General features: G+C 42.9%; 3 protein-coding genes across 4 annotated transcripts in view; 1 reads left to right on the top strand and 2 right to left on the bottom strand.

The window, feature by feature from the left end:
* LOC120894148 overlaps nucleotides 1-3,527 on the bottom strand; it is a 53,773-nt gene extending 50,246 nt beyond the window's left edge. The window contains exons 1-2 of one of the 2 annotated variants that reach the window (XM_040296560.1): nucleotides 3,404-3,527; nucleotides 1,472-2,162 (exon numbers count right to left, since the gene is read on the bottom strand). In XM_040296560.1, coding sequence (XP_040152494.1) covers nucleotides 1,472-1,541 — 70 coding nt within the window. In that variant the 5' untranslated portion in view covers nucleotides 1,542-2,162; nucleotides 3,404-3,527. Of the gene's footprint in view, nucleotides 1-1,471; nucleotides 2,163-2,889; nucleotides 3,097-3,403 lie in introns of those variants that run through there. The other variant, XM_040296561.1, reaches the window with a different exon arrangement.
* A 4,176-nt stretch (nucleotides 3,528-7,703) lies between these two features.
* LOC120895428 lies at nucleotides 7,704-13,858 on the top strand. Its single transcript, XM_040298787.1, has 9 exons — nucleotides 7,704-8,429; nucleotides 8,504-8,677; nucleotides 8,752-8,950; nucleotides 9,024-9,173; nucleotides 10,235-11,316; nucleotides 11,385-11,489; nucleotides 11,559-11,649; nucleotides 11,753-11,923; nucleotides 12,004-13,858. The coding sequence occupies exons 1-9, from the start codon at nucleotides 7,747-7,749 to the stop codon at nucleotides 12,115-12,117; spliced, it is 2,769 nt and encodes a 922-aa protein (XP_040154721.1). The 5' UTR covers nucleotides 7,704-7,746; the 3' UTR covers nucleotides 12,118-13,858.
* Nucleotides 13,859-14,439: 581 nt separating this feature from the next.
* On the bottom strand, nucleotides 14,440-19,341 carry LOC120898401 (homeobox protein MSH-B). Its single transcript, XM_040304219.1, has 2 exons — nucleotides 18,500-19,341; nucleotides 14,440-15,591 (listed from the first exon to the last, which is right to left on the bottom strand). The coding sequence occupies exons 1-2, from the start codon at nucleotides 18,969-18,971 to the stop codon at nucleotides 14,624-14,626; spliced, it is 1,440 nt and encodes a 479-aa protein (XP_040160153.1). The 5' UTR covers nucleotides 18,972-19,341; the 3' UTR covers nucleotides 14,440-14,623.
* Nucleotides 19,342-25,718: the final 6,377 nt, after the last annotated feature.

The raw sequence follows: 25,718 nt of genomic DNA, 5'->3' as shown, positions 1-25,718 counted from the left end.
TTATAAAGCGGCACAGTTCCTAGTCACTCAAAAGGGGAAAAAGAAACCCGATTTGCAATTCAACCAGTAAGGAAATTTGCAATCTAACCGGTATCTAACGCAACGTGACAGCACCCAGCATCGAGCATCGATGAGGCAACTCCCCGATTGAGGTGAAATCAAACAGAGAAAAGAAGAAATCCCGACAAAAGACAAAACTGCCGGCACAGGGACCGTTCGCATCCGGGACGAGCTTGCATTTCCGGTCGGATGATGTCACAGGCAGTGTCACAGGCCGTTCAGTTTACCGTCATCAAACAGCAACAGCGCGCGTGTGCAATTGACACTGAGCAACAACAAATAGAAACCGAAGTACTGCCCCCACCGGCAAGCATGAAGCGACTCCACCACGCTTCCCCGTTTTGGAGAGCCCGTTGTGAATGTTGGTGCAGTGCAGTTTCAGCCCACCATTTCGACCTCTAACCGGCAGCGGAGCCAACCGAAGTGACGATGACGCCATCTCCCCGGGCCGAGCTTTGTTTAATCTCCACTAGACACCTTTTTAGCCTTCCATCGCTCCCTCCCCCGAAAATCGTTCGTTGCGTCGGTGGCGGCGAATGTTTGTCGCGTTAAGCAGCCGTTGCGCGACTGCCTCGCCTATCTTTACTCCGCGGACACCACCGGTGAACCGGTTCACGAGCTGCCTGAGCGTGTATGGTCGTTTTCGAGCGCCCGTGCGGATTAGGCCGCTGGGTGGACTCCGAATTTCATTCACGGACAAACGACTCCCCGTACATGGACGTGACGTTTGCGATGTTGTTTATGGCTTGGGCTCGCGTGGCGCAATGAGTCAATATTTATGCCAAGCTCGGCGCTGATCTCCGCACAAACCTTTGCTTGCCAAAGATCACGGGGTATTTGCAGGAGACAACGTTTCAGTTTGTGGAAGGTATAAAAACCACGTCGCTGGAGCGTTTGCCTATCTGCGTGTACTGAACGAACCAGTTTCCATTTTTGGCTCAAGTATGGTAATGAGTCAATGGGCGAGAAGAATGGTTGCTGGTCTGCGCGCCCTTGCAGGCTAGGTAAATTCTTGCAGCTGGTGACAAATTGTTTAAATCGGAATAACCCGTAATGTGGGAGAGTGGCTCAAATAGGGGTTGAAAGTGTTCTTAAACCAGTACTGAGGAAAAATACATATCTTAATATGCGAAAAGATAGCTTCATTGCCACAAAGTACAAAGTATTTTTAGCATATTGGTCAGCGCGTGAGAGAGCAAAATTCACAATGGGTGTGTAATGTTTCGCTTTCAGCACTGCAGTTGTCCTCGACCTTTACGAGCACTAAAATAAACGGCCCCTCGCTGTATTACTTATTAGCCTTTACTTCGGTACTCCTACGCGTGGCATTTACTCTTTGCTTGACGAAGGTTGACCACTTCTCTTACCGCGGCCAAGCGGCCGAGAGACAATTCATTTTTGCACAGCTTACCTTTCGCTTCACAGCTGGCCACGGTCAGCAGCGCTATGCTGGCCAGCGTGTACAGCAGCTTCAGCTTCATCGTCGCGCCTTTTGTGGTGTACAGTTTGCTTCCCACTCTGTCACTTCTGGCAACCAGCGCGCACCAACTCTATCTGGAACCGAAATTCGTTGCAAAATTTGGGCTACGGGCACAATCGAATGCACGCCAACAGACGAATAGAATGGGTGATCACTCGAGATCACGTCAAATGTGACACTGCGGGGCACCTACACTACCATAACGACAGCTAAAAACACTACCACAAACAAGCACCACCACAATCACCGACAGACAAATCGCGCAAATCCAAATTCGATCCAAACGATTTCAATGCTTGTGCGGGCGGCGGCAGCGTTGGCGACGAACCCTTTTTAGCCGAAGGTGCGCTCGGTTTTAGGGCGCACGCCGGTGAGTGAGTTATGCAATACGGCGTTACACACAACCACACGCTTTGAGACACTGCAAATGCACACAACGAGCACCACGACACGACACGACGTGGGCAGTTAGAAGGAAAGGGCACCACTGCTAGGCACACTCCGCGGTGAGGGCGGCCTCGGGGTGGCAATTATTTTGGGTTTTTTTGCCTACTTCACGTTCACTCACTTACTACTGCACACACTTAGCGGGCGGGCTTTGAAGGAAAAGTGAGACGACGGGCTGGAAAATAGGGAAAATATTTCACTGTTACACACGGGCAAGGAACTTGTTATGTGGCGATCACGGTTTATGGATTTGCATTTGCATTTATGCTGCAATTTTTTCATCTAGTGCTGCTACTGCTTCCCTTTTATGTGGTAAGCAAAGCTCTTACGTGTGCGGTGGTGAAATAAATCATGCATAAGTATGAATTAGTTTAAAAATGAGTTTAAAACACTATAAAAATGCAGTCGCAAGAGCAACAAGCATTGGAAAATTTACTAAAAAAACACAAATCATTCAAAAACCACCATTAGTTCACTGTTTTTGCGGTGAACTTCGTCGTAAAACTGTGTAGCAAGAGAAATCAACCCCCTCAGTGGGATGCTGCAGCTCTTCCCGAGGGAAAACTTTCTAATAACTCTCTGCAACAGCGCGAAGCACGATCAAGAAAGCGGGTGTATAAAGCGTTGTTTGATGCAATTTCCCGGCTTCTACCGTGCTCGTCTGTTACTCTCTCTCGATTGGGCAGTGTAACAAATTGTCAAAACAATTCATTTGCACGGTTTACTATTGAACACTATTGAACACATGTGATGTAGCAGTTGTGACTGTGTGTTTCAGAGTTAGCAACGGTGAAAAATGCATACATGCAACAAAGTGCAATCAATAATATTGCACACACACACTCGCGCAGCTACGATAATATGCGACTGATGTGATGAGAATAAGCTTCTCGCAGACTCACGCCAATCGCAAACAATCGTCTCCGCGAAACACACTTTCAAACTAACACAGCAAGAAAACGACACACCAGCGCACTGGGACACCTAAGATCGCGATCGTGTGGCTCGCACTGATAAATTCAACTCCACCGCGGCAGCAGACAACGCCAAACGCCGGGATAAAAGAAGCAAATCCGCGCCCCGACCTTCAATCGTTGCGTTTCGTTCATTCCGCAATGTTAGTTCTCGTATCTTCGCTTCTGTTTTTTTTGTTGTGTTGCACACAATGTGATAACACCACTACACTCACACGGTGCGAGAAGATCGCAACCCCTCACAGTAACGCCACCGTCTGACTGTTCACCACCGACCATCCTGCCTCGAACGATGATAGTAGCAGCAGCAGAAAATACAATAAGCGCAATCTTTGCCTTCACCACGACGGCAAACCACAAAAGACCGCCAACCATTCCACCAACACCACCCCTTTCTCCCAGCATAAATCTATGCGAACTAAACCCCCCGGGTGCACACAACCTTTCGACGGGAAACGAAACGCGCTGCGGCCTCTCAGCGTCGACGACTCAAGCTGTACTGAGCGGTTGGTGCGGACGCGCAAAGGCGCAAAGTAGTAGTGTGCGCTTGGGCGCCCGAACTTGCCGTGATCGTGAGTCGGAGGGGCTGCGCAAGACCAGCAAGAACGAAACGAGATCGTCGGCAAGCGAGGAATATACGCGCACCCCGGTCGGTGCGGTTGCCAGCCCAACGTGAACGGTGTGGTTTTTGGAAAGTCGTCGTGCCGCTGGGGGATGAGTGAGCAAGCAAGACAACGTTTCCCAAGGGCTACTTGATCGTTGATCGTGCAGTTTTTGGGCAGGAGCGGGATAATAAAGGATCTGTTTGGTGTTTTTGGTTTTGTGTTTTTGGTAGTCTTTTTGAGACGATCGTTTCGGGGCATTTTGGGAGATTGTTCTTTGGAAATAACAATAAAGAAAATAAACCAAATAAATACCCGATTTTTTTAACTATCGATTTATTTTAACTTAAATTTGCAGTTAGTTTAATTGATGCTAATGTTTATTTTCTTTTTTAAATAAATTATTTAAATAGCAGATTTTAGTAAATTTTTACTGTTAATTACTCTTCGAAAGCAAACAAAAGGTGTATAAAAGTCATTTCAAAGCGATATAAACATTTTAATATTTTCTATCAATGTGACTCATTCCTCCTACGACTGGCAGCATTTGAGGGTTGATGAACTTTTGGACGTATCTTGTTTTTGTTGTTTTCGTTGTTGTTGTTGTTGTTTGTTCTGCAACAGGTTCCAGTGACGAATGTTGTATTCATGTAGGCAGGCGGCAACAGTTGGAGAACGCGAGTTGGCAAATAAATCGAACACTTTGCTGCACTGCGCGTTCGCCGCTGCGTTTTGCGCGAGCGGGCTTAAGAACCAATTTATGGTTGCTGTCGAAGATCGCAGCTTAACTTCTGTGTGTCGATGAGATCGGACAGTAAGAGTAAGAAGAAGAAGAAGAAGGGTAAAAGGAGAGGGAGAGAGAAGGAACAAAATGGGACACCGAAGGATACAGTGCTGGACTCGTCGATGGCCAGCTGTCTCCTTTTGGTGAGATCGAGCGGATCATCAAAACTGTGGGGGGGACTGTTGGCTTGCAGGGTGAAGAAAACCAGTTCCGATCTTCAACACTGGAGGACACAGTACCGGTATGGGCATGGAAGATTGAGAAAGAAAGAAAAAATACAAATAAAGTAACTTTTTAGTTGTCTACCAAGGACAACCACTGACAGCATGGAAAGTCGCATGATGGGCTGAGCGGAACATTTTATTATTTATTTCACAGTGGAATCTGAACGGCAAAAAAAGAGTCCCCTGTAGGAGCTAAAGATCGGCTAGAACTGCACATCCCAACATGCAATCACTCAAGCTTATCTCATTTGATTATGGTATACGATTATCAAGCGATCGGTAAAGAGAGTCATCATTTCCCAGCAATGATACGAAACATCCGCCCGGAAGATCGCGAGTGCGCGACTGAGTGAGTAATGGAGGAGTCGCTTCGATGCACACTCTCATGGTTAGTTAGGCTTGCAATAGGCAAGGTTTTAGAACCCCAGCATGTCTAGAAGGGGAAGCGAATGTGAAACTTCATGAGGCTCTAAAACAAATAGCCCTCCCCGCCCGTACGCCACATACGTTGGCGCATGAGGCAGTAGATATCATTCTACCTTAAGCTCAGATAAAATCACCAACTAGAACAGGTCCGGCAGTGGCCCCGCGTGCATGACTCCAGCAAGCAACTCAGCTGTGTCATCCCGGCAATCACCCTTTACCGTTCTGTGGACGAGACAGTTACGAGAGCAAAATGAATGGTTTAGAGAAAAAAAAGTCAAGAACTTCTACCCTTCAACACACTCCTCGCACTCCTCTACCTGGGTCAGAGTACACAACAGTAGGTTAAACAAGGTTCACCGACGAAATGGGTTTTTCTCATGTTGCTCACGCGGGAAGCCGGTCGGTTCAGGGTCTTAATCTTGCGTCTTACATCGCACTCGCGCGGATGATCCGCTAGAACATACATTAAACGGTTAACATACATATATATTCACATGCCCACACACAAACACACATGAAAACTGCACGTCGCAAGGGATGGCCGCCGGGAAAGCCGAAAACACCGGAAAGACCTACATTCGCGTATGGCCGCGAAGAGTACACTATTAACACAGTTACTACTAGCTGCCTCATGTGCGAGTACACGTGTGTGCCCCCGTAGCACCGTGCCCCTCGGCTTACGTCACGGCGCATCAGCCGTCCCCGATCCCCGCCCCCAGTGTTCTAGGTATGTGGGAGAACTTTCGGAGGCAGCAAGTTCATTTAGGCGTAATTGTGCACGATAAAAGTATGTGTATTATTATGCTTCTTCTTCTTCTTTTTTCTTTCTCGTTCTGAGCGTTTTGTTCAAGCGTCTTCTTTCCGTTTCTCGCGTGCGGATGCTGCTGCAGGAAGATGCGGACGGTGCGATCAGGGAAGCAGTAATTAACGTGCGCGAAGTGTAGGTCAGTGAGAAGTTAACCTCGGTGTAACGGTTGCGTTTTTTTGCGTAAGAATAAAGTGTTTTTTGGAATAATCTCAAGAATTCCTTCATATCCACATCACATAAGAGCACTTGATGTGTTTTTTTACATGCTTTCAAACCGTCCAAATCTCAGTTTAGGATGGTTAGGATGATTTAAATTGTACCATACGGCGTACCCATGCCTTTTGTGTGTCTTTCATTCTAACGAACAAATATTGTGCTTTGCTTATCTGCGCGAAAATCTTGCTCCGTTCTTGAAATGGGCAGAGAAATAGTAAAACGGAAATCAGCATCAGCCTGCCAGCTCTTGCTTGGAAGAAGTTGCGGTAGACCCTTTAGGCTGGCTTTGTTAGTTGGCAGGGAAGCATGATTAATGAATTAATTTGTACGTGCTCGCCGTCAGTGACATCCCAGAAAGCAAATTCAGCACGACGGCCCGTGAGGCAGTGAGGATCGCTAAGTTGATGATGTCATTGCGCTGCCGGGGCGGAAGATGAATTAAAATTATGTCATTTATCATGGTACAAAATTCAGCCTGGAAATAAGACATCTATGCTTTTATGAAGTAAAACCAAAGCTGGGTGCCTTTAACACATAACACATGAACCATAATTATTATTGTTTGTTTAAGCTCAAGTAGCGTTACCTGTTGCATAAAAATTCCCCCCTCACTCCCGCTCATACTAACACGTTGCCAGTGTGGTCAGCATAAATTATCAGCCCCAGCTCAGGTGAGCATTCTTGAGCGACCATTTGCCAATTTGCCAGACCAATGTTGGCTCTGTTTGGTAGTGCATTGCGTTCCGCTCGGTGGTCGGTGGTTTGTGTGAACCGCACCATCACACCCCGAACGTGTGGTAGAATTTATTTTTCATTTCCTCTTTTTTAATGCTTCCATCCATTCCGGTTCGATTCCTGTTTCATGCGTCTCACCCTGAGTGCGGGTGCCTTTCCTGTGTTTGTTCTTCTGCCAAAGTTTATTCGCTTTGGTTTTGTTTTCCGTTGCACGTCTCTCCTTCCGAGATTACGCCATTTCCTTATAAATAATACAACTTTTGGGGAGAAATTCGCAAACGAAAACCGAGAGACATTCATTTCGCTAACGATCGTGGTGTGTCTCGGGTTTGAAATGATCTGAAGGCGGAATGGTAATCGTACCTAGAATGGGGCTACATGCTACACTACCTGAACCGTTCGTCATCCCATGCGCATGTGTGGGACGTGCATGAGCCATGGGTAAAGTTCTTTGACTCCAGATTTTTGTTTTTGTTTTTTGGGCAGACAGAACTTTAGGCAAGGCCGTTGAACCGTTTTGCAAAACTATTGGACAACACAGGTTTTAAAACGAACGGTTTTTTGCAGTTCATGAGCCTGGCTTCCTTTTGGACTTTGTATTACGTCATCTGAAAAACTCAAGCAATATTATCAATAACAAATTAATTTTACGAAAAAAATACGATTTTTTTTCTGAGATAGATAGTAAAAACAAAATTCAAATAATCAGACTTAACAAAAGAAAAATGGCATGGAAAAATAAACATGTTGGTACAAGTCATTAAACGTCATGAAAACTTATTTTTGAATTTAAAATTTAATTTAACAACGCCAATTTTAAATATTTTACAAAAATCTTCTAAAAAAGATGTCATCCACGCTATCGTTTGAATTTAGATTTGATCAAAAGCCCTCGCTCGAAACGTCGAAAACCGTCACAACCTGACATTTGGACGCTTCAGCAGCGTGAAAATAAACAAACATTTGTTTGCTGCTGGTGTTGTGGAAAGAATGGATTTAAAAATTGAATTATTTGAAACGGTACCTTGTTTGCTGTGTTTAAGCAGTCAGGAACCCGCAAACTCTCTTTGCAGCGAGCTGGAACCGAAGGTGGTATCGGTTTTGTGTCGCCATTTCTGGTTCACTACAGAGGACATTCAGCAAAAGTACGTGTGCAGTGCGTGCTGGGCGCAGGTGGACGAATTTAACACTTTCTACGAGCTAGTAGAAAGAATACACCATGCAGAAGAACAGAATCAACACGATGGAAGCAAGCTGGAACCGTTGCCAACGGAAGATTCGTGTGCGTACGCGGAAAGCCCAGAAACAGATGATATTCACGAATCCTTTCCGGATGATTCAGACTCGGAAACTGTTCTTATTGAAACATCAGAGGAATTGAATTTGGAAGAAGTCAGTGGGGATAGTGTCGTTCTTACAATCGAACGGAATACCAAAGAATCTCCCCAACAAAGTGATGAAATCGAAACAGGACCAAACTTTGACAATGTGATCGAATTCGAGCACCACGAAGAGTCTGAAGATGCGACGCAAAACGGACCAGAAGTGGCGGAAAGCTATAAATGTGACCAGTGTGATCGCGTGTACCCCAAGCGGCATCTGCTAAATAAACATCGAAAGCAACACGTTGCTGAAAATGGCTTACAATTCGCATGTTCAGAATGTGGAAATGAGTAAGTAAAAATAGTTAGCAAATGGAGTGCGTTCCCTGGCGAAAAATTATGATTTCCATTCTCTTTTCTTATAGATACTTATCAGAAACGCGACTACAGCAACACAAAAAGCGTGTTCATGGGCCAGGATTTATGTGTGACGCCTGCCCAAAGTGGTACAAAACTGGGGAAGCGTTGCGCCGTCATCAAAAGGATAGCCACAATCCGTACGAAACGGAGCGGGTAGAATGCCACATATGCAAACGATGGTAGGCATACGAGCACGGCCAGTTGTTCATTGAAATGTAAAATAACTAAATTTGCTTAATTGTTCACTTTTCAGGCTGAAAAACAAGGGCAGCCTCAGAAAACACTTAAATCGACACAAAACGAGCGGAATGCAAAACGTGTGCGAGATCTGTGGAAAGGTCGCACCCACGCATACGGCCCTGAAAAGCCACAAGCTGTTCGTGCACAAGATGCAAAAGTCTTACCAGTGCAACGTTTGCTACAAAGCTTTCAAACGAGCATTCACATTGGAGGTAATGGAACGAGAAGCTTGCTAGGGCTGGAGTTTTACGTAGACAGATACTTAATTGGGCGTTTTATTTGCAGGAGCACATGACGATACACACAGGCAGCACGCTGTACAAATGTCCGCACTGTCCGAAAACGTTCAACTCGTCCGCCAACTTGCATGGGCACAAGAAAAAGGCACACCCGAAAGAGTGGGAAAGAAGCCGCATCGAGTATGAGAAGCGATTTGTGGGCGATAGCATTTACGAGGAGGAGATAAATGTTGTGTGAAATGTGTAAAACGTTGTGTTCGAAATTAAAACTAAACCATGAGTACGATTAAATATTAAATATATCATCATTTGTATTAGAAAATAGTTTGTCCGTCTGCATCAAAATTGAAACTGGCATAAAAAACGAAAGGAAAACTAAGAAATCGTTCGCATATTTTCTTGCTGCTCTTTTTCGTGGACCGAATTGTTTAACAACAAACATCTGACAGCAGCATTAACCCTTGAAGTTCATCGAATCCTCATGGAAAACGGAATTGAAATTAAAGTTATTAAAAGCATGAAGTTAAACCCTAGTAATTAATCTAGTATCATGCAGTTTCTTCCAGAAGCTTTGAATAATTTTTGTAACTGATAATTTGTCTTCATAATTGGTGTAAAAGATTTCTATGTTTGATTCTCCTTTACCACATGGATCACCTACATCAGAGCTCGCTCGTGGCAAACGTCACCGCAATCTGACAGGACGTAAACAAACCACGTATTGGTCCAGAATGGGAAAATAATCTGTGAGAAAATTGCTTCCCCCAGCTGAAACAGCGTTTGCAATCGCGATTTTATCATTGAATTAAGCGCAATGGAAACGGGTTTTGGTCGCACCGTGTGAAACACCTCGTTTCGTGGACTGTTTGTGTGTGTACGTGTGTGTGCGCTTGTGATTGTGCGTTTACTAAAGTGTTTCGTTCCGAGCTGTGCTAATGCCGAGCTCCGATGGCAGGTTGCGGACATGTGTAGCGATGATAGTGGCCCGTCGCGAAGGTGGTCATGCAGTCGGCGTGTAGTGCTATCGCGAACCGTGCTAACATAGAGGGGAACAATTGTATGTGCCGGTCGGTGGTGGTGATAGCATAACAATACAATTCCGCGCTGCGTTGCATTGTGGTGTGGAAAGCTGCGGCGGGTACGCACGGCCGGATGTAGTGCAGGTTTCGCGTTTGTTTTCGCGTGCAGTCGTATTGTTCCTGTGCAGTGATCACTCGTGTGTTATTGTCGAGTGGCACGCACGTTCGGTGCGAGTAGTTTGAATTTCCGCGAAGCAGCAGCAGCAGCAGCAGCAGTGCGATAACGAGCGTCATGCGGCCACGTAAGACGATCCTGCTGGTCGGCGTGTTGGTCATCTGGGTGCTGATGACTTATCTCGCGTTTATGCGCTCCGTCCGGGGGACGGACGGTTCGCGGCCTCGGCCCGCCTTCGCGAGCAACAAGCTGATGCTGGAAAAGGTGCAGGACTTTGAGCAGAATCTGAAGAGCTTTGCCGACAGCCGGCAGAATTTGTACCGTGACATTATAAACATTCTGCGACGGACCGACAAGGTATCGAGCGTTCCGGCGCAACTGATCCCGGCCGCGTCGCAAGAATCTCCCGGCGCGGCTGTGCAGGAAGCGGAGGTGCCGAAAGAGCGACAAGCACCACCGGCAGAGGAAGAGGATGGGAAGGGTGTACTGGGCGTGCCGGCACCGCTCGCCCCCATACCCGAGGCAGAAGACGGACGGCCCGAGGTGGAGCGGGTGCTGAGCAAGTTCCAGCAGCGCTATCTCAACAACGATCCGGCCTTCCCCGTCATCCCCGTGGTCGTGTTCGCGTGCAACCGTATCTCCGTCAACAAGTGTCTGGACGATCTGATACGCTATCGGCCGAGCGCGGAACAGTTTCCCATTATCGTGTCGCAGGACTGTGACGATGAGGCGACACGCAACACCATCCTCTCGTACCGGGACGAGGTGACGCTGATCCAGCAGCCGGACCAGTCGGACATACCCGTGCCGCCGAAGGAGAAGAAGTACAAGGGGTACTACAAAATCTCGCGCCACTACGGCTGGGCGCTGCGAGCCGTCTTCGGGCAAGGGTTCGATTCGGTGATACTGGTCGAGGACGATCTGAGCGTGGCGCCGGACTTTTACGAGTACTTCCTCGGCACGTACCCGATACTGAAGCGCGACAAGTCGCTGTGGTGTGTGTCGGCGTGGAACGACAACGGGAAGGAGGGATTAATTGATACGACCGCGCATGATCTGCTCTATCGGTCCGATTTCTTCCCCGGGCTGGGATGGATGATGACGAAAGATCTGTGGGACGAGCTGGAACCGAAATGGCCGAAAGCGTGAGTTGCTATTGTCTGATAGATTGCGATAATGGGCGCTCAGTAATCAATTGTAATCATTTTTACAGATTCTGGGACGATTGGATTCGGCAGCCGGAGCAGCGCAAAGAGCGGGCTTGTATACGGCCGGAACTGCCCCGGACGAGAACGTTTGGCAAAATTGGTGTATCGAAGTATGTTTGAAGCGTTTAGGTGGTTTGGTATTACTAGTGTGTGAAATTAACCTATTTTTGTATTTACAGTGGTCTATTCTTCGATAAACATCTAAAGTTCATCAAGCTCAGCGAAGAGTTTGTTAGCTTTACCAAAACGAACCTTTCCTATCTGGTGAAGGTAAAATGAGTTGCCATTCAAATAACTCTGTGTCACTCAGCAAACAGTGTGTGTAATTAATCTGCTTCTCCATTTCTTCATTCTCGCTTTTTCCTTCCTCCAGTCTGCATACGACGATGCGTTCCTTAAAACCGTGTACCAGAGTCCGGTGGTAACGCTGGATGAACTGAAGCGTGGCATGGTAATGACGCGTGAGCCGATTCGCATAGCGTACCACACCAAAGAGCAGTACAAACGGGCCACCAAAAACCTCGGCCTGATGGACGATTTTAAGGTAAGTGCCGGCGCGACCTGCTGTCTCTTCTTTGTACCAGCCAGCTGACGCAAGCAATTGAATTTCGCAATGGTTTACAGAGCGGCGTACCACGGACAGCCTACCGGGGCGTAGTTTCGTTCTTCTACAACGGCCAGCGGGTGTATCTGGCGCCGAGTGCAAACTGGAAGGGTTACGATCTCACCTGGAGTTAACAGAGCGCTCCACTGCCCAGCCTGATCTAGCAGCGCAGCATTGTTATCGTTTTGCTGCGCAACCTGTTTCCACGTGCGTTCGCTTCCGTGAAGAACTGACTTTTCTTACACAACCAACACACACACACACCGCACGCGTGGTAGAGGAAGCACAGCACGATGTCGTGGTGGCCTTTTTTGTTTTTTTTTTTGTTTTTTTTTTAGCGTAAATGTTGTAGGGTTTAAAAAATGGATTTCAAAATTAATCTCGATTGCTGACGTGGTGGTATGAGTGATGCAACAGCAAAAGCAACCACCATTTGCTCACTTCCCTGCAATAGTTTTGATATTGTTTTGCCTTTACTGCAATCTGCACACACATACGCAAAAGTGTTAATCATTCCCGTGCGTTGAACACCTGCAAATAGCTAAGTTTATCGCTAGTGTTACGCACTCGAGGCAAAAAACCGCTCAATTCCGCTGTATGAACTGGCAAAGTGATTGAAACAATTACCATGGTACTATTATATTTTATGTTAGGGCATTTAGGATTTTTTTTTTATTTTTTATATTTTGTTTCAGTGAAACGATTTTATAGACATAGAAGAAAGGTGAAATGCTAGAATAATTACGTTAACACTACTGCACTATCCACTGAATAACCAGTCACCAGCCTGTTTAAGTGTATCGTTATTCTTTTCTAACTCAATCACCAACTATCAACACAGTTCCTTGCTATCGCTATCGTATCTACAGTACGTTCCTTTTTTCCGTGCAAAGTTGCGTGACACCAACAAGTCTTCTACTTTTTGATACTCGACCTGATTCACAGAGCATTGATTTGTGATGCAAGCCCAGGAGAACAGTTAGAATTTAAGAAAAGTGCATACAAAGCACACCCACTGCACTGCTTATGCGCTGCAGCAGCTAGTCAAATGAGTGTTTGTTTTGAATGTATGTGATGCGTGTATGCGTGCGTGTGGAACCACTCCATTTGCCACACAGCCGACATGAGAAATGCCAGAATGCAGTTTAAGCCGTTAGCCAGACAGCAACAAAAAACCTAAAAGCAATACATTTTGGCTCCATCTTTTAGAAACTTTGGGTAATGAAACGTTTTAAAAATTACAATATAAATAAATGCTAGCAAAAATGCATCACAATTGAAAGGATGGCTAGGAACGGTGGATTCCTGTTGAATAATGTAGTGTGTCTGGGAAATGGTATGTTCTGAAAGTGGGAATAGAATGCAAGAGAAAGAGAGAGAGAGAGAGAGAGAGAGAGAGAGAGAGAGAGAGAGAGAGAGAGAGAGAGCTAATCTTTACAATGAGACATTAAAATCGTACGTCAGCAGCAAAAGGATTACAATGTCATTCATTGATACCCACACTAAGCGCAATGGTAAGGTCTATGTAAATAAGCAAAAACGACATAAGGTAGCATTTTTAAATAGTAGTAAAAAGTCGAAATCAAACACCGAAACTGTACGTGTCAAATGGTACTCTCGATTGGAGCGAAACATAAATCAGTGTAGCAACAATTGCAAAAAATAGTAACAATCATTAGCAAGGAAAAGAAATCGTGAAAGAGAAAAGGAGAGCCAAAAAACAAACAAACAGAAACAATGAACGGAAAGCGTTTGTATGAAACTCTGTACTCACTGTGAAATAAATGTACACACTTTACGCCAGCATACACTCTCACATACACTGTGTGAAACTCTGTAAATAAATCAGCTCTTTGCAGCTCTTGTGTTACTGTATTCCGGGAGTTACATAGTGGTCCGCCGAAACTTAACATTTGTTTTATATTAAGGTGTTTTTCAATATGGTTGTACGTCGCTGTTGTTTTATGTTGGTAAAAAAATGTTGTAAACTTTATGTAAATGCTAATGGAGTGCATTCTTTTTTGCAGTTTTTTTTTTATCTTTAAAAACAATTGATAATAATTGCAAAATTTTATCGCATTTGGGAATGATCACAATTGTCTATTTTATTAGACACTACTTCTCTTTAATAATAATTTCAATGTTTTATGCGTTCTACGATCATGTTTCGGAAAATTCCTTTCAAGTAACGGAACAACTAACTGACTAATTAGTCGATGATTTATTGATGTCTCTTGTTGCTTGAAACAGCACGCCATCCTCTTCGAGAAAATGATCTTCACTTGCAGTCAGTAGACACGCCCACTTTCTTCCCGAGAAGAATATGGTGGATCAAGGCAGGGTTCGGCAATGTTTATCCTAAACAGTAACTTGCGGATTTTGTGATAAGATAATAAGTGTTTTATAAAAATATAGTAAAGCTTCTTTTTTTTCATATCAGTTAGATTAGTTTGTTCTTTATTTTTAAAAATCTTTGGAGTTTTAACAAGTTTTGCACATTTAATTGGAGGTTGATTAGATCAGCTTTTAAACAATACCCTCAATGCTTAATTATCGAGGCTCGTCAGACCACTTTCATTAGTGTTTGTACACTAGTACACACGGTCAAATTATCCGTGATAATTCTAATAATTCTACTTGTCAAATCATTGCTTCATCCTCAATCTCTTCACAATCGATTTCACTCGACGAATCCTGCTCGCTGGAGGCCAATCCATCCTTAATGGCACACTCGTTATTGTTCATCAAATCGGCACCCTTCTTACCGCCGGTACGCACACCACCAGCGATCGATGCTTCAGTTGGATTGGACGTTGCTAGACTCTCGATCATATTGCTCGGATTGCCAAAAGCACGCTCAAGATCGGCTATTCCCGAGCTGTTACCATCCGTAGCCAGCAATCCTCCGTTGATTAGCTCATTTGGATTAAACTTTGGTCCGGGCATTCCAGCTGCAGTGTAGTAGGCACCTTCCAAGAGTTCTCCCGACGACAGTGCCCTCAAACCAAGCGGTTGTGCCATTCGACTTTGGGGCGATGGTGAAGGAATTTTGTGTAGAAATCCGTCAGGTCCAGCTGCTGCCGCCGAGGGTATATTGGAAAGGTACGCTCCCGGTGGCATTCCTGGACGTGGGGGGAAATTAGGACCGGCGTTCATGGGAATAGGCCCGGAAAGATTCGGGTAAGGTCTAATGGCAGCGGGATGTTGCATACCGAGTGCTGGATGCGATGCACCAGCAGCTCCTGGCTGTGGACCATTTAGCAGGAGTGATTGGACGGGCGTTGGTCCGTTCGGTGTTTGGCTGAACAACCACAACCGATCCCCCACGACCATCGGACGGGCAAAACTTCCAATGCCAAGCTGGGAGTAGTAGTGTGAGGCGAGTGACTCAACGTCCGCTGTATATTTGCGTTTCCACTTGGTGCGTCGGTTTTGGAACCATATCTTGATTTGAGTTTCGGTTAGATGTAGCTGTTTGGCCAGTGCGGTGCGCTTGGCGACGGATAGGTACTTGCCGCGCTCAAACTCCGTCTCCAATGCTTTGATCTGAGCCGCTGAAAATGCAGTGCGTGGTCGTTTCTTTCTATCATCGTGAGCAGCCAGTCCTCCTACACAAGAAAATACAAAAAAACACGCAGAAGAAATGGCTGCAATTAGTAATGAGCAACAATTTTAAACGATGACAGGTATGAGTTTAGTGAGCTGTTTCGTGACCACTAATATGAGTTGTATTTTTAGCCGTACTTTTAAACTTTTCTTGTTTACGAAAACATATATCTACGTTGTTATTTTTAGTTCACAGTAAAGTAAAGTTAAAAAAAAACCCATTCGACGTTCGAACGTACCGACTCGGCTCGGTGCATGACGGCGGCATTTCTCACATCCTTACCGTCGGGCAGTTAAAGCCGCTGATCGACATTCGGTGACAATTAAGTGGCGTATTTGGAGGCAATTAGAAAACGATTAAATGCTGCTCTGGCGATGATTGATGAGCAGTACGACAGGTTTGTTAGTTTTCGGGCTGCATGTTAGAAGGCGGATGCCGATGCGTTGGCTGTAGCATCGATGATTGGTCGATAGGAAGGTGGAGAAGAGACTGAAGTTCGTCCACGTGAATGGTTGTCAATGGATGGGGGAAAAACGATCGTAGGCGATAAGTTATTGAGAGAAATATTTAAAGATGTAGCTAAAAATAATCACGTTTTTCTTGCGGAGGAATATTTTTGACTCGAAATTCTAAGTGACAATTTTCTTGAATGGGTTTGAACATTCAAAAAATACGAAAGAAAACAGGAATGCGATTTAAGTTTGTTGTGTCCATTCCTACCGTATACAAGAATATACAAATATACATTCCTTCTGCTCATTGATTTCCTTTACTTTTTTGTACAAATAATGTGTTCTTTTTATACGATTCAATACAAAAAAAAAACAATGCCAGCTACCAAGAGTTAATCGAAAACAATTGATTTTTTACGATTGCAATTTATCATCGATGCTTTAATTTAATTTCACATTAGTTATTTAACGAATTTATAATTTTATTTTAGAAAATGTAGCTTTTTATTCCAGAAAATTTATAGAATCAAAGATCTTAGAATTATGGGTTGAAATATTCTAATGTATAATTGGAATAAATTACTATTCACTAAAATGTAATAACTCAAAAATTGTTTTCACATTTCAGGAAATTGGTAAAATGATATTAGTTCGATTTAAAAAATCTTTTATTATTATACCTTTTTTTTGGTTTACTGACTATACTTCAATAACTCTGTCTATTTCGAACGTTGGCAACATTTAACTAATCGGAACGCATAAATACTACAAGGGTAATTTTCGTTACACTAGATTTACGGGTTGTTGCATACCGCTTGATCATATACGAGATTAGGCATGCAACCTCTAAATAAAAGATTACGACCTGTGTCTGACAATGAAGGTGAACAATGGGTTATAACTGAATCTTTTACTCTCCAGCGCTATGACTACCAAGCATTCACTACCTTTGTGTGATACGCGACAATGTTCTGAAAATAATTATTCCTTAGAGCAACCCGTATTCGGTGAGATGGAAATGCAATTGGTTTTCCTTCAAAAACGAAACCAACATTTTCATGGCTTTGCCTCTTTTTCTGATTAGTGTTCTGGATTCTGAAGGATGTTGTATTTCTGTATTTCATTTAAGCATGGTCCTACATCGGTAATCTTCTTCTTCTCTGGCTCAACAACCGATGTCGGTCAAGGCCTGCCTGTACCCACTTGTGGGCTTGGCTTTCAGTGACTAATTGATTCCCCCCCATAGCAGGATAGTCAATCCTACGTATGGCGGCACGGTCTGTTTGGGGATTGAACCCATGACGGGCATGTTGTTAAGTCGTCCGAGTTGACGACTGTACTACGAGACCGGCCTAAATCGGTAATACCTATTTTAAAAACTAATTGTAATATTTGATCGCTTAAGGATTGCCAACAGAGGGGCGAAAGTTTTAAAAGTTACAAATAATAAAGCAAGAGCAATTTCGCTTCTTGATGAGCTCATCCTTTCACACCGCAAAAATTATTGGTGATTGAATAATTGAAACAAACGTGGATTAAGTAACTATCAAAACGCTTTATGAACAACTAACGCCATGTCAGATACATTGATAACTGATTCCTAATGAAAAAGCACGTTGGCACAGTTGTACTTGTTATCAGTTTGGAATGGTCGTATTTGTAAAAATAACAGGATTTGTTTTAATAGCAGAAAAACATTATCGCGAAAAAATGCATTACTGCAACCAGGTTTTAGTGTATCTTCTCTATACAAGATTTCGTATTCGACTAGCTCCATTACGAAAGTCTTTGTTGTCGTCTTAAAACAATGTTAATATTACATTCGGGGATATTGACCTCGAATTCGATCACACTGATGGTCCATAATTCCATATTATTTTTGTTGAAGTTGAAAGAGTACGATGGAGTAAAATGTCGTACTATAAGATCTTCAGTAATTTGTTTACCAATAATTTCTCCCCATCTTTCAAAATCAGCCAAACCCTTTCGTGGGCCGTTTTGAACGTTGCGGCGGGTCGCATTTGGCCCGTGGACTTTGTCGATCATTATTCTAGGTCTTCCTACTGTACATCTTTTGTACTATACTTATCACTATTAGAATCTGAACATGTTGTTAATAATCCGAGAATTTACCAGTACATTACAAGTACATGTGCAGTAGGATTGTGCAGGATTAGATTGCATAATAGTCAGGCTGGAATTTCCTCGCACGCCACCAAACGCAGACTATACAGAATGATAATTCGTAACTAATTCCTACACGTATAATTTTATCTATGAAGATAAATTTACAGATTGAAAGCGAATACAATAAAATCGTTTTCATCATCATCAGAGTATTCTATATCAGAGCATCGATAACCTTAACACCTTATATTAATAACTAATTAAAAAAAATATATAGGTTGATATCTTCTATACACCCAACCTGTTTTACAACAAATTTATAAAACTCACCACTAGCACTTCCTTCGGAAGCGATCTCCGAACAATTATCCATCGTATCCTCGTTGCAGCTTGACTCGGGCGAAGAAGATTCTGCCCGTTCCGACGGTGGGCGATCGGCTGCAAACGGGACAGCACTCGTTTCATTTTTATTCACATCCAAAAACTCAACTGCCGACGCACTGCGGGTCATCAACGTTTGGTAAACCATACTGTTGTGCAGTTGGGCAGGGTGAGCGATGGGATAGGAGCTAGCGAGACGATCATCCATCCCACGATAGCATGCGACGGACGAAGTCGATGCTGTACCCGATCGATCTGGTTTAGCGAGCAGATGTTCGATCGAGAAACTGTTTTTTACTCGATTGTTTGCTACCGGATCTACGTGGTGCATTGAGGAGGGCGTAGAGTTCACTACACTGGATGCCATCGTTGAAGTAATGGTTGATGTCACTAACGGCTTACCGAAGGCGGGATGGTTCATAGTACATGAGTGGTTAACTCATAAAACTAGGTGTGATTGTTGTAGCACTGTATGCACTCAATTATCACAAATCCTTTTGCTTCACTTGATTGAAGGTTATTCTCATTCATTGATTGAAATAAATTTCATATTTTACTAAAGCTTCATTTTTCACTACAACATGAAGGATTTACATAAAGGTTAGTTCTACACATTCACCAATATTTGAGAGTTTCACAGTGCATCACAACAGTTAAACTATCACTAAATATGTCACGCTAACGCACTTTCCAACGTCCGTTTCGACCAGTTTTCCGCGATCGACTGTGCGATGGAAAGGCAAAACTCGTCTTGAAAATAGTAGAACATTTCCACTTGCGCTCTGCGACGATCGAGGATGTTCGCGTGTTTGAGAAGGTCCTGAAGAGATTGCGTATTTAAGAGGGAAAAGCAAACAAGAGAAATCCACATCTGTATGTCTCTGGTTTTATTTTTTTCCCTTGAGTCAGGGTTCGTCAAGTGTTTTCAAAGGTTTGACAAAACATAAAAAAATAAGTAAATTTTGAGATAAATTTTCCATTTTAGATACTTCACGTATCAAAAAGTAGTTAGAATTGATGTAGATAAATAATTATTTGTAGTCATGTAGCACAGATCTACACAAAATAGAACTAAACAAAAGTGTTTAACAACCACTGCATTTGGCCACCGTTTTCCGTCCCGGGAAGAAAGAGGGCGTGTCCATTGATCGTGCATGAAGATCATTTCCTTCGAGTTGGATGCTGCGCCGTTTCACTGGTACAAGCGACACCAATAAATCATCGCCTAATTATCCGGCGTTGATGCTGGGTCGGGGAAAATTTCTCGAACAGTACGAAAAGGCGAAAGAAAACTCGGGAGGAGCACACATTTTTTCAATGCGATTCGTTACCTACACGGTTACGACTGGAGGTTTGAGAGCGTATAATTTCCCTCCGCATTTTCTGCGGAGGAAAAGTGTGGCCCACTCGGGGACACAGACACACGTTATCAACGCATCATTTCATCGTTAGTATCTCATCTGTTCGGTTTTATTGCGGCGATATTTACTTCGATACGTCACGGCGCATCGGGTACGGGGTAAGAGAATAAAATTGGTAAAATCTGTTTATTGAATCATCAGGCCAGACATCAGGAATGTACGTTGCACGACACGGGACATTATTCGGGAAACATGGGACAGGGGGACTGGGTAGGACTGTCGGACACACGGATCAAAACGGGGCAAGTTAATGGGGGTTACTCTTAGTTGGTGTCTAATTAAGCAATGATTATGTCCTGGGGGGAATTCTTTCTCACTTATGAAGCTGATGATTGAAATGCACAATAGAATTAATTTCTACTTAGAGGTTTCTTCAACTCGCTATTTAACAGAAAGTTAAGCGTTTGAAATCATGGTTGCTGGTTTGGTACAATGTAATGAAGGTGTTAGTGGTAAAAGAAATTATTAAATTCTATATTAACTTCTATTTTAAAATCAAGCGATAAACAAGTAAAAATATGTAATCTATCACAAAACATTTAAGATATTTAGATATTACAAATCTACCAAATAAATAAATAACTTTTAAACGACTAACATTTGTAACAAAATTAGAGATCAAAGAGCGGATAACAACTTACTCTTTTCTGTTTTCAATATTTTAATGATGTTTTGTTAAAAATCTCTGAAATAGCTGAAGGCTTTTTTTAATGATGTTTTGTCATGTTATAAGAATATTTTAACACAAATTATATATGGCTTTTACTGTTCATCGTTATGCAATAATCAAAAACATTTTATTAATTTTAGCTTTTTTTTATCTTCAATTTTCTTTTCTTTTTTATGCCTCTCTCATGACATGTTCTTATTTTTCCTTATTTTTACAATATTTCTTTAAAATATTTTTAATCTACTTGATTATAATGATGAATGGAATAATACTTCATTAAAAATTCAGTATATTAATATTTTAAGATAAATTCTACAAAACAAAATCATAAAACCACGCATAAAAAGATGAACAAAAATGATGAAAATGAGAACCATAACCAAAGGTATTTGTAACACAAATTCAATCACCGGCAAAGGTTGTTGATGAGCAGCCAATACCTTTCACCGTACGCCTTCAGCATTCCTTCAAATTAGCAAACGGTCACAGACAGGTTCACGCAGCAACATAAATTAGTACAACCTGCCGAACGATCGAGTGTCATTGTCTAACCCACCAGCAACCAACAGCCGAATCGGAAACCGAAGCAAGACAAATTATTCCAACAATTTTCCGCCACGCCACGGAGCAAACAGAAAAAAGGGCTACATTTGTTCAAGAAAGTAGCTCTTCCTTCCCAATAACTCGGTGTACGGCCTTTTGCTTTTTTTTTCTCTGTACGCCACATTTCCTGTCGTCTCCGAAACATACGATCCGCGAGGGTGCATTGGGTGGAGGGCCGCCGACTTGCCGACTGCAAGCGAGAAGATAAATTAACCGCAAGATTTATTTTTAATCTCAAACAAAGTTCTGCCTATCGGCTCGAAGGGACGGTTCTTGCAGCCGACCGACGAGCCGACGATGTTGCGGTGTTTGCAGTTTCGCGTCAAACGATCGTTACACGACTGCTTTTCCTTTTGGTAAGAAGCGGTTTGGCCCCGGGATGAGGACACCTTTCCCCCCACAGCAAACTGCTTTTCCGTTCGTCGACGAGCCGGTTGCTACACACCGAAACGGCACACATTAATCAACGCCGGAAAGCATCAACTTGGCCAGAGGCGTTAATTGTTCGGTAATTGGAGCATAATTGATTGCATTCGTCGACTTTTGGCTAAGTGGCTTATTTTGGAAAGGAAACCTTGAGGGGAGGGAAGCGAGATGTGCTGCTCTTTTCCATGCATTGTACAAAATGGGAACGGGTTTATTTGTTTCTTTGTTCGGGTGGAGAAGCTGTTGCCTTTGTCAATGAACCTTGAAGCATGAATGGGGTTGCATCGGTAGTGGCTCAGATAGTATTACGGACCGGTTTAATTTGATGATAAAATGGTAGTGTTTTGACATATGACAGCGTTGTTGTCAGCAACATATCAATTAAATGAGCTAACAACAAAGTTTGTGGATGTTTTGGGGTGGATTCTTTGAACTTTTGCTTTCATAATATCACATTCTTTTTGTGTTGGATTGAGGTTAAGGGTTTTTGGAAAATATTTGAATGATTTCTTCACAAGTTTATGCACATTAGTCATTTTACATGTTTTGTTGTTCAAACAAACACTTGATTATTACTATTTTGGAGATCATTCGCTTGAATGTATGCATAACTGTATGTGTATGTTCTTGTGACACTTTTGGAATTCTTCGAATCGAAAGCAAGCCGACATGGAGAATTAAATCACATTTAAATCATCATTAGAACAGCCAAGAGCATGATCCAAAGGAAAAAAAATACAGACTCAGATACAGCAGTCACCAGCGTGATGTCATCGCAGCCACAAATGAAGCATTACTTCCGATCCGCTGGGCCGATGACAAATGTGTTCGCTTGAAATTGGGGACTAATGGAAATATTTGTAGCTCATCAGGGCGCTTAGGAGGACCTGTGCAAGGATCGGTGGTATTGTCATTTTAAGCTACATTTTTTGCCATTCTCTCAACGACCAATTATAGAAACACTGCACTGCATGTGTTGACTTTTTGTGTGTGTGTGTGTGTTTTTTTTCTTTCTTCGCCGTTTCGCTTAATATTCAAAACCTGCACGCTTCATCGCAAACGAGCTGTCCTCCGGGGCCAAAAGGACCGCACCGTTTTGACGTTCAATGATTTGTTGAGTAGGTAATTAACGTATCCCAAATACAAACCCCACTGCCACAAACACACATATACATCCATTGTACGGCATCTGTGTGACAAAAGTCATCCCAGAGATCTTGAGATCTTTCTCCGAACACTGCTCCAACCGTGATCACTTCCACCCCATCCTCCCTCGACAAAGGTTCCTAACCGTTGGCGCGGAATGTGTGAAATGTACGGTTCATTGAATTTTTCGAAAACAATCTGGCGCCATTTGTGTGGGTTATGAAGAGCCAATGCGCCCAACACCCAATGTGCGCAAGGAGAGCGCGGCCCGGGCTTGCTTTTGATTGGGGTCTGTCGCCTGGGAAAACGAACGATCGTTTAAATTGTTGGCTTTATTTTTGTGGAAGAACGAAACGAACAGCATTTTAGCAGTTAGATTTGAGATCGTTGGATGATATTTTAATGAGCGTGTGTTGTTTGGTGGAAGGATGCTCGACGAGTAATAATCGCTAATGGGATGGTTTCGAATACTTCCGTACTGTAATCAATCAGAGATTTGGGGTGAGGGAAGCGAGAATTTTGTTTAGATGTTGACATTTTCATTGTTTCTGGTTTTTGTAAAGCGTCTAGATGTCTTCTTTTCGATATTACTTCGTCTTAAAACGACTTCTAAATATCATCAGTATGTCCTTTTTCGTATTATTAAGTGTCTGTTATATAATATCAAATATTTTAATTATAGCATATTGTTGATCGACACTTGACGAATAGGAATAATTATCATGAACATGTGAACCACCCTCTCGGTTAGCAAATTTATTCACCCCCATGTTTAGTAAATATACCTGCTAAACGCACACTTAACGCATCCTCCGATCGTTCGATCACTCATGTCAAATAAACGTCAAAATATAACAAACTTGCCAGCCATCGGCACGGCACGGTTCATTTTATGTACCACAACGTACCGCGCACGTACTGACACTGCCGCGCCTGGCATAGTGCATCATTGTCTCTGCCGGAGTCATTTTTCAAATCCCAAACGCATGCACGACGCATCCCGCCAGTGTGTAATTGGAGAACATGAGCGGTTACAACGGAAAGCATGTTTTGCCGCAATGTCTGTTTGCCTGCCGTGTTGTAGCGCCGCCAAGAGTAATGTGTGCCGCTGTTTGGAGTTTTCCTTCGGTTTTCTTTTTTCGGTGTGCTGCGAGGAAACAGCGGGTGTTGTATGATTAACACAGATTTTAAAAATATTTTTCGAAATGTTTCTCGTAGTTGTTTTTCGATCAACACCGCAAATTAGGCATCAGAATAGTTGAGAACATTTGTATTGTGTGATTCTATTGACTAAATTTATATCAGATAGAAAGAAGCATTTGGAAGAAGAGAAGTTTGGCGTATTAATCTACTACAATTGAAATACGCTTTAAATTTCCATCATGTAACCTTTTTAAGCGAAAAATTTTCAACAACTTATCGGCAAACAATAATTATCAAAAAACAAAAGTTCTGACAGCTTCATTGTACCCAAACGATGGTGTTGTTCTTGTAGTCGACATATAGTGTGACTAAATTTGGAAGCTAGTTCGATAAGATAAATTACCTGGTATCAAATGACAATAAAAAGAAAAAAAAACAATTTAAAAAATTGCTGCTGCTGAACCAGTCCTGCTGAACTGAACTTTTTACTCTTTTACTAACCAGAAATTGATTCAACATTAAACTTTGCTTGAATGTTTCCCCGCATTCTATTTAAATGGCACTCACTGTACTTACGATGCTTTGGTGGTTATATCCGTTTCTCTTCGAATTGCTCAGCCACACTTCTAATTGATTTATTATTATCGTAAATCTTGTCAGTTCAACCTAATAACGGTGAAAAGTGGAGTGTGTTGGACGTGGTGAGGGTCATTTCTTTTCACGAACCTGTTGACTGCTTGAGCGATGGCACTACTAACAAAACGTAATGTGACTTGTACTCTTCATTGACATAATGGTACAAATAAATGCTCATCAGTCTATTACATTTAGAAGCAAATTATAAATATTCTGAGGTAAAGGCATAGCATAATTCGAAACATGAACATAATACGAGATGGTGCTGCTACGAATTTTCGAATTATAACTTCTATTGACCAGAAAAAAGTGGAACGTATAAAGCATCTTTCTCCTTGTACCAACACCAAATGATGCGTTACGAAAAACTAACTGGCAACCGTCCGCCAAGCACGACACTAATCGATCTGATTTATTGGGGTGTGTTCGGAGAAAAAGGAACAGCTCCGGAGCAAGAGTTTTCCGGCCGAAGGCGTGAAAGTGATCTGCAACAATCCTTCGCCATGTTACGGTAAAGCTCGTTTTGGAACCGCCTTCGTTTTGGAACCGTGCCGTCCTGCATAATTAGGTTGCGCTTGTACCGTGCGTTCGTTTATTGCGACCAGCCACTCGAATCGAGGACTCGGCCGTTACCAGAAGAACAGTGCTCGTATGTCATCGTTCCGTCGGTGGTGTTTAATTACAAACATGAGGATCAATGTTTGTGGTTTTCGGACCCGTTGTTGGGAAAGCAGCAACCCTTCGTGCAACGGTAACAAGGAAGAGGTAGCAAAAGAAACGATGTTGTTGTTTTCTTCTTCTTGGGATATTCTTTTGTTCCAAATTCTGCAGCTGGGCTAAGCCAGCAGTCATCTAGGCGCCGCGGTATGGAAGAAATACGAAGTACGTAGAAACTATCATAGATTCAGATTTTTAATTAAATTTTAAACATAAATGCAACTTAAGAAAAAATAAAGTAGCTGAACCATTGAAAATAATAGTTTTATAAAATAATTTGTATTTGTCATGTTGAAAAATGTTTGCCTAAATATTTTCTTGATCTTTTTCAATTTTGCATTTACTTTTTTACTGTAACATTTAGCTGTTTTCATCCAAGTTTAAGCTGGCTCAGACTTTCTCCGGT

Source organism: Anopheles arabiensis, chromosome 2 (assembly GCF_016920715.1).
Source record: "Anopheles arabiensis isolate DONGOLA chromosome 2, AaraD3, whole genome shotgun sequence".
In the NCBI taxonomy this organism is placed as follows: Eukaryota; Metazoa; Arthropoda; class Insecta; order Diptera; family Culicidae; genus Anopheles; species Anopheles arabiensis.
The sequence above is the reverse complement of the archived record's forward strand: the minus strand, read 5'-3'. Positions and strand labels throughout refer to the sequence as shown.

Coding starts and splice junctions, on each gene's coding strand:
- LOC120895428 (XM_040298787.1), top strand. CDS start 7,747: ATGGATTTAAAAATTGAATTATTTGAAACGGTACCTTGTTTGCTGTGT. Junction 8,951..9,023: donor AACGAGCATTCACATTGGAG/GTAATGGAACGA, acceptor TTTTATTTGCAG/GAGCACATGACGATACACAC. Junction 11,490..11,558: donor GGCAAAATTGGTGTATCGAA/GTATGTTTGAAG, acceptor TTGTATTTACAG/TGGTCTATTCTTCGATAAAC.
- LOC120898401 (XM_040304219.1), bottom strand. CDS start 18,971: ATGAACCATCCCGCCTTCGGTAAGCCGTTAGTGACATCAACCATTACT. Junction 15,592..18,499: donor TTCCGAAGGAAGTGCTAGTG/GTGAGTTTTATA, acceptor TTTCTTGTGTAG/GAGGACTGGCTGCTCACGAT.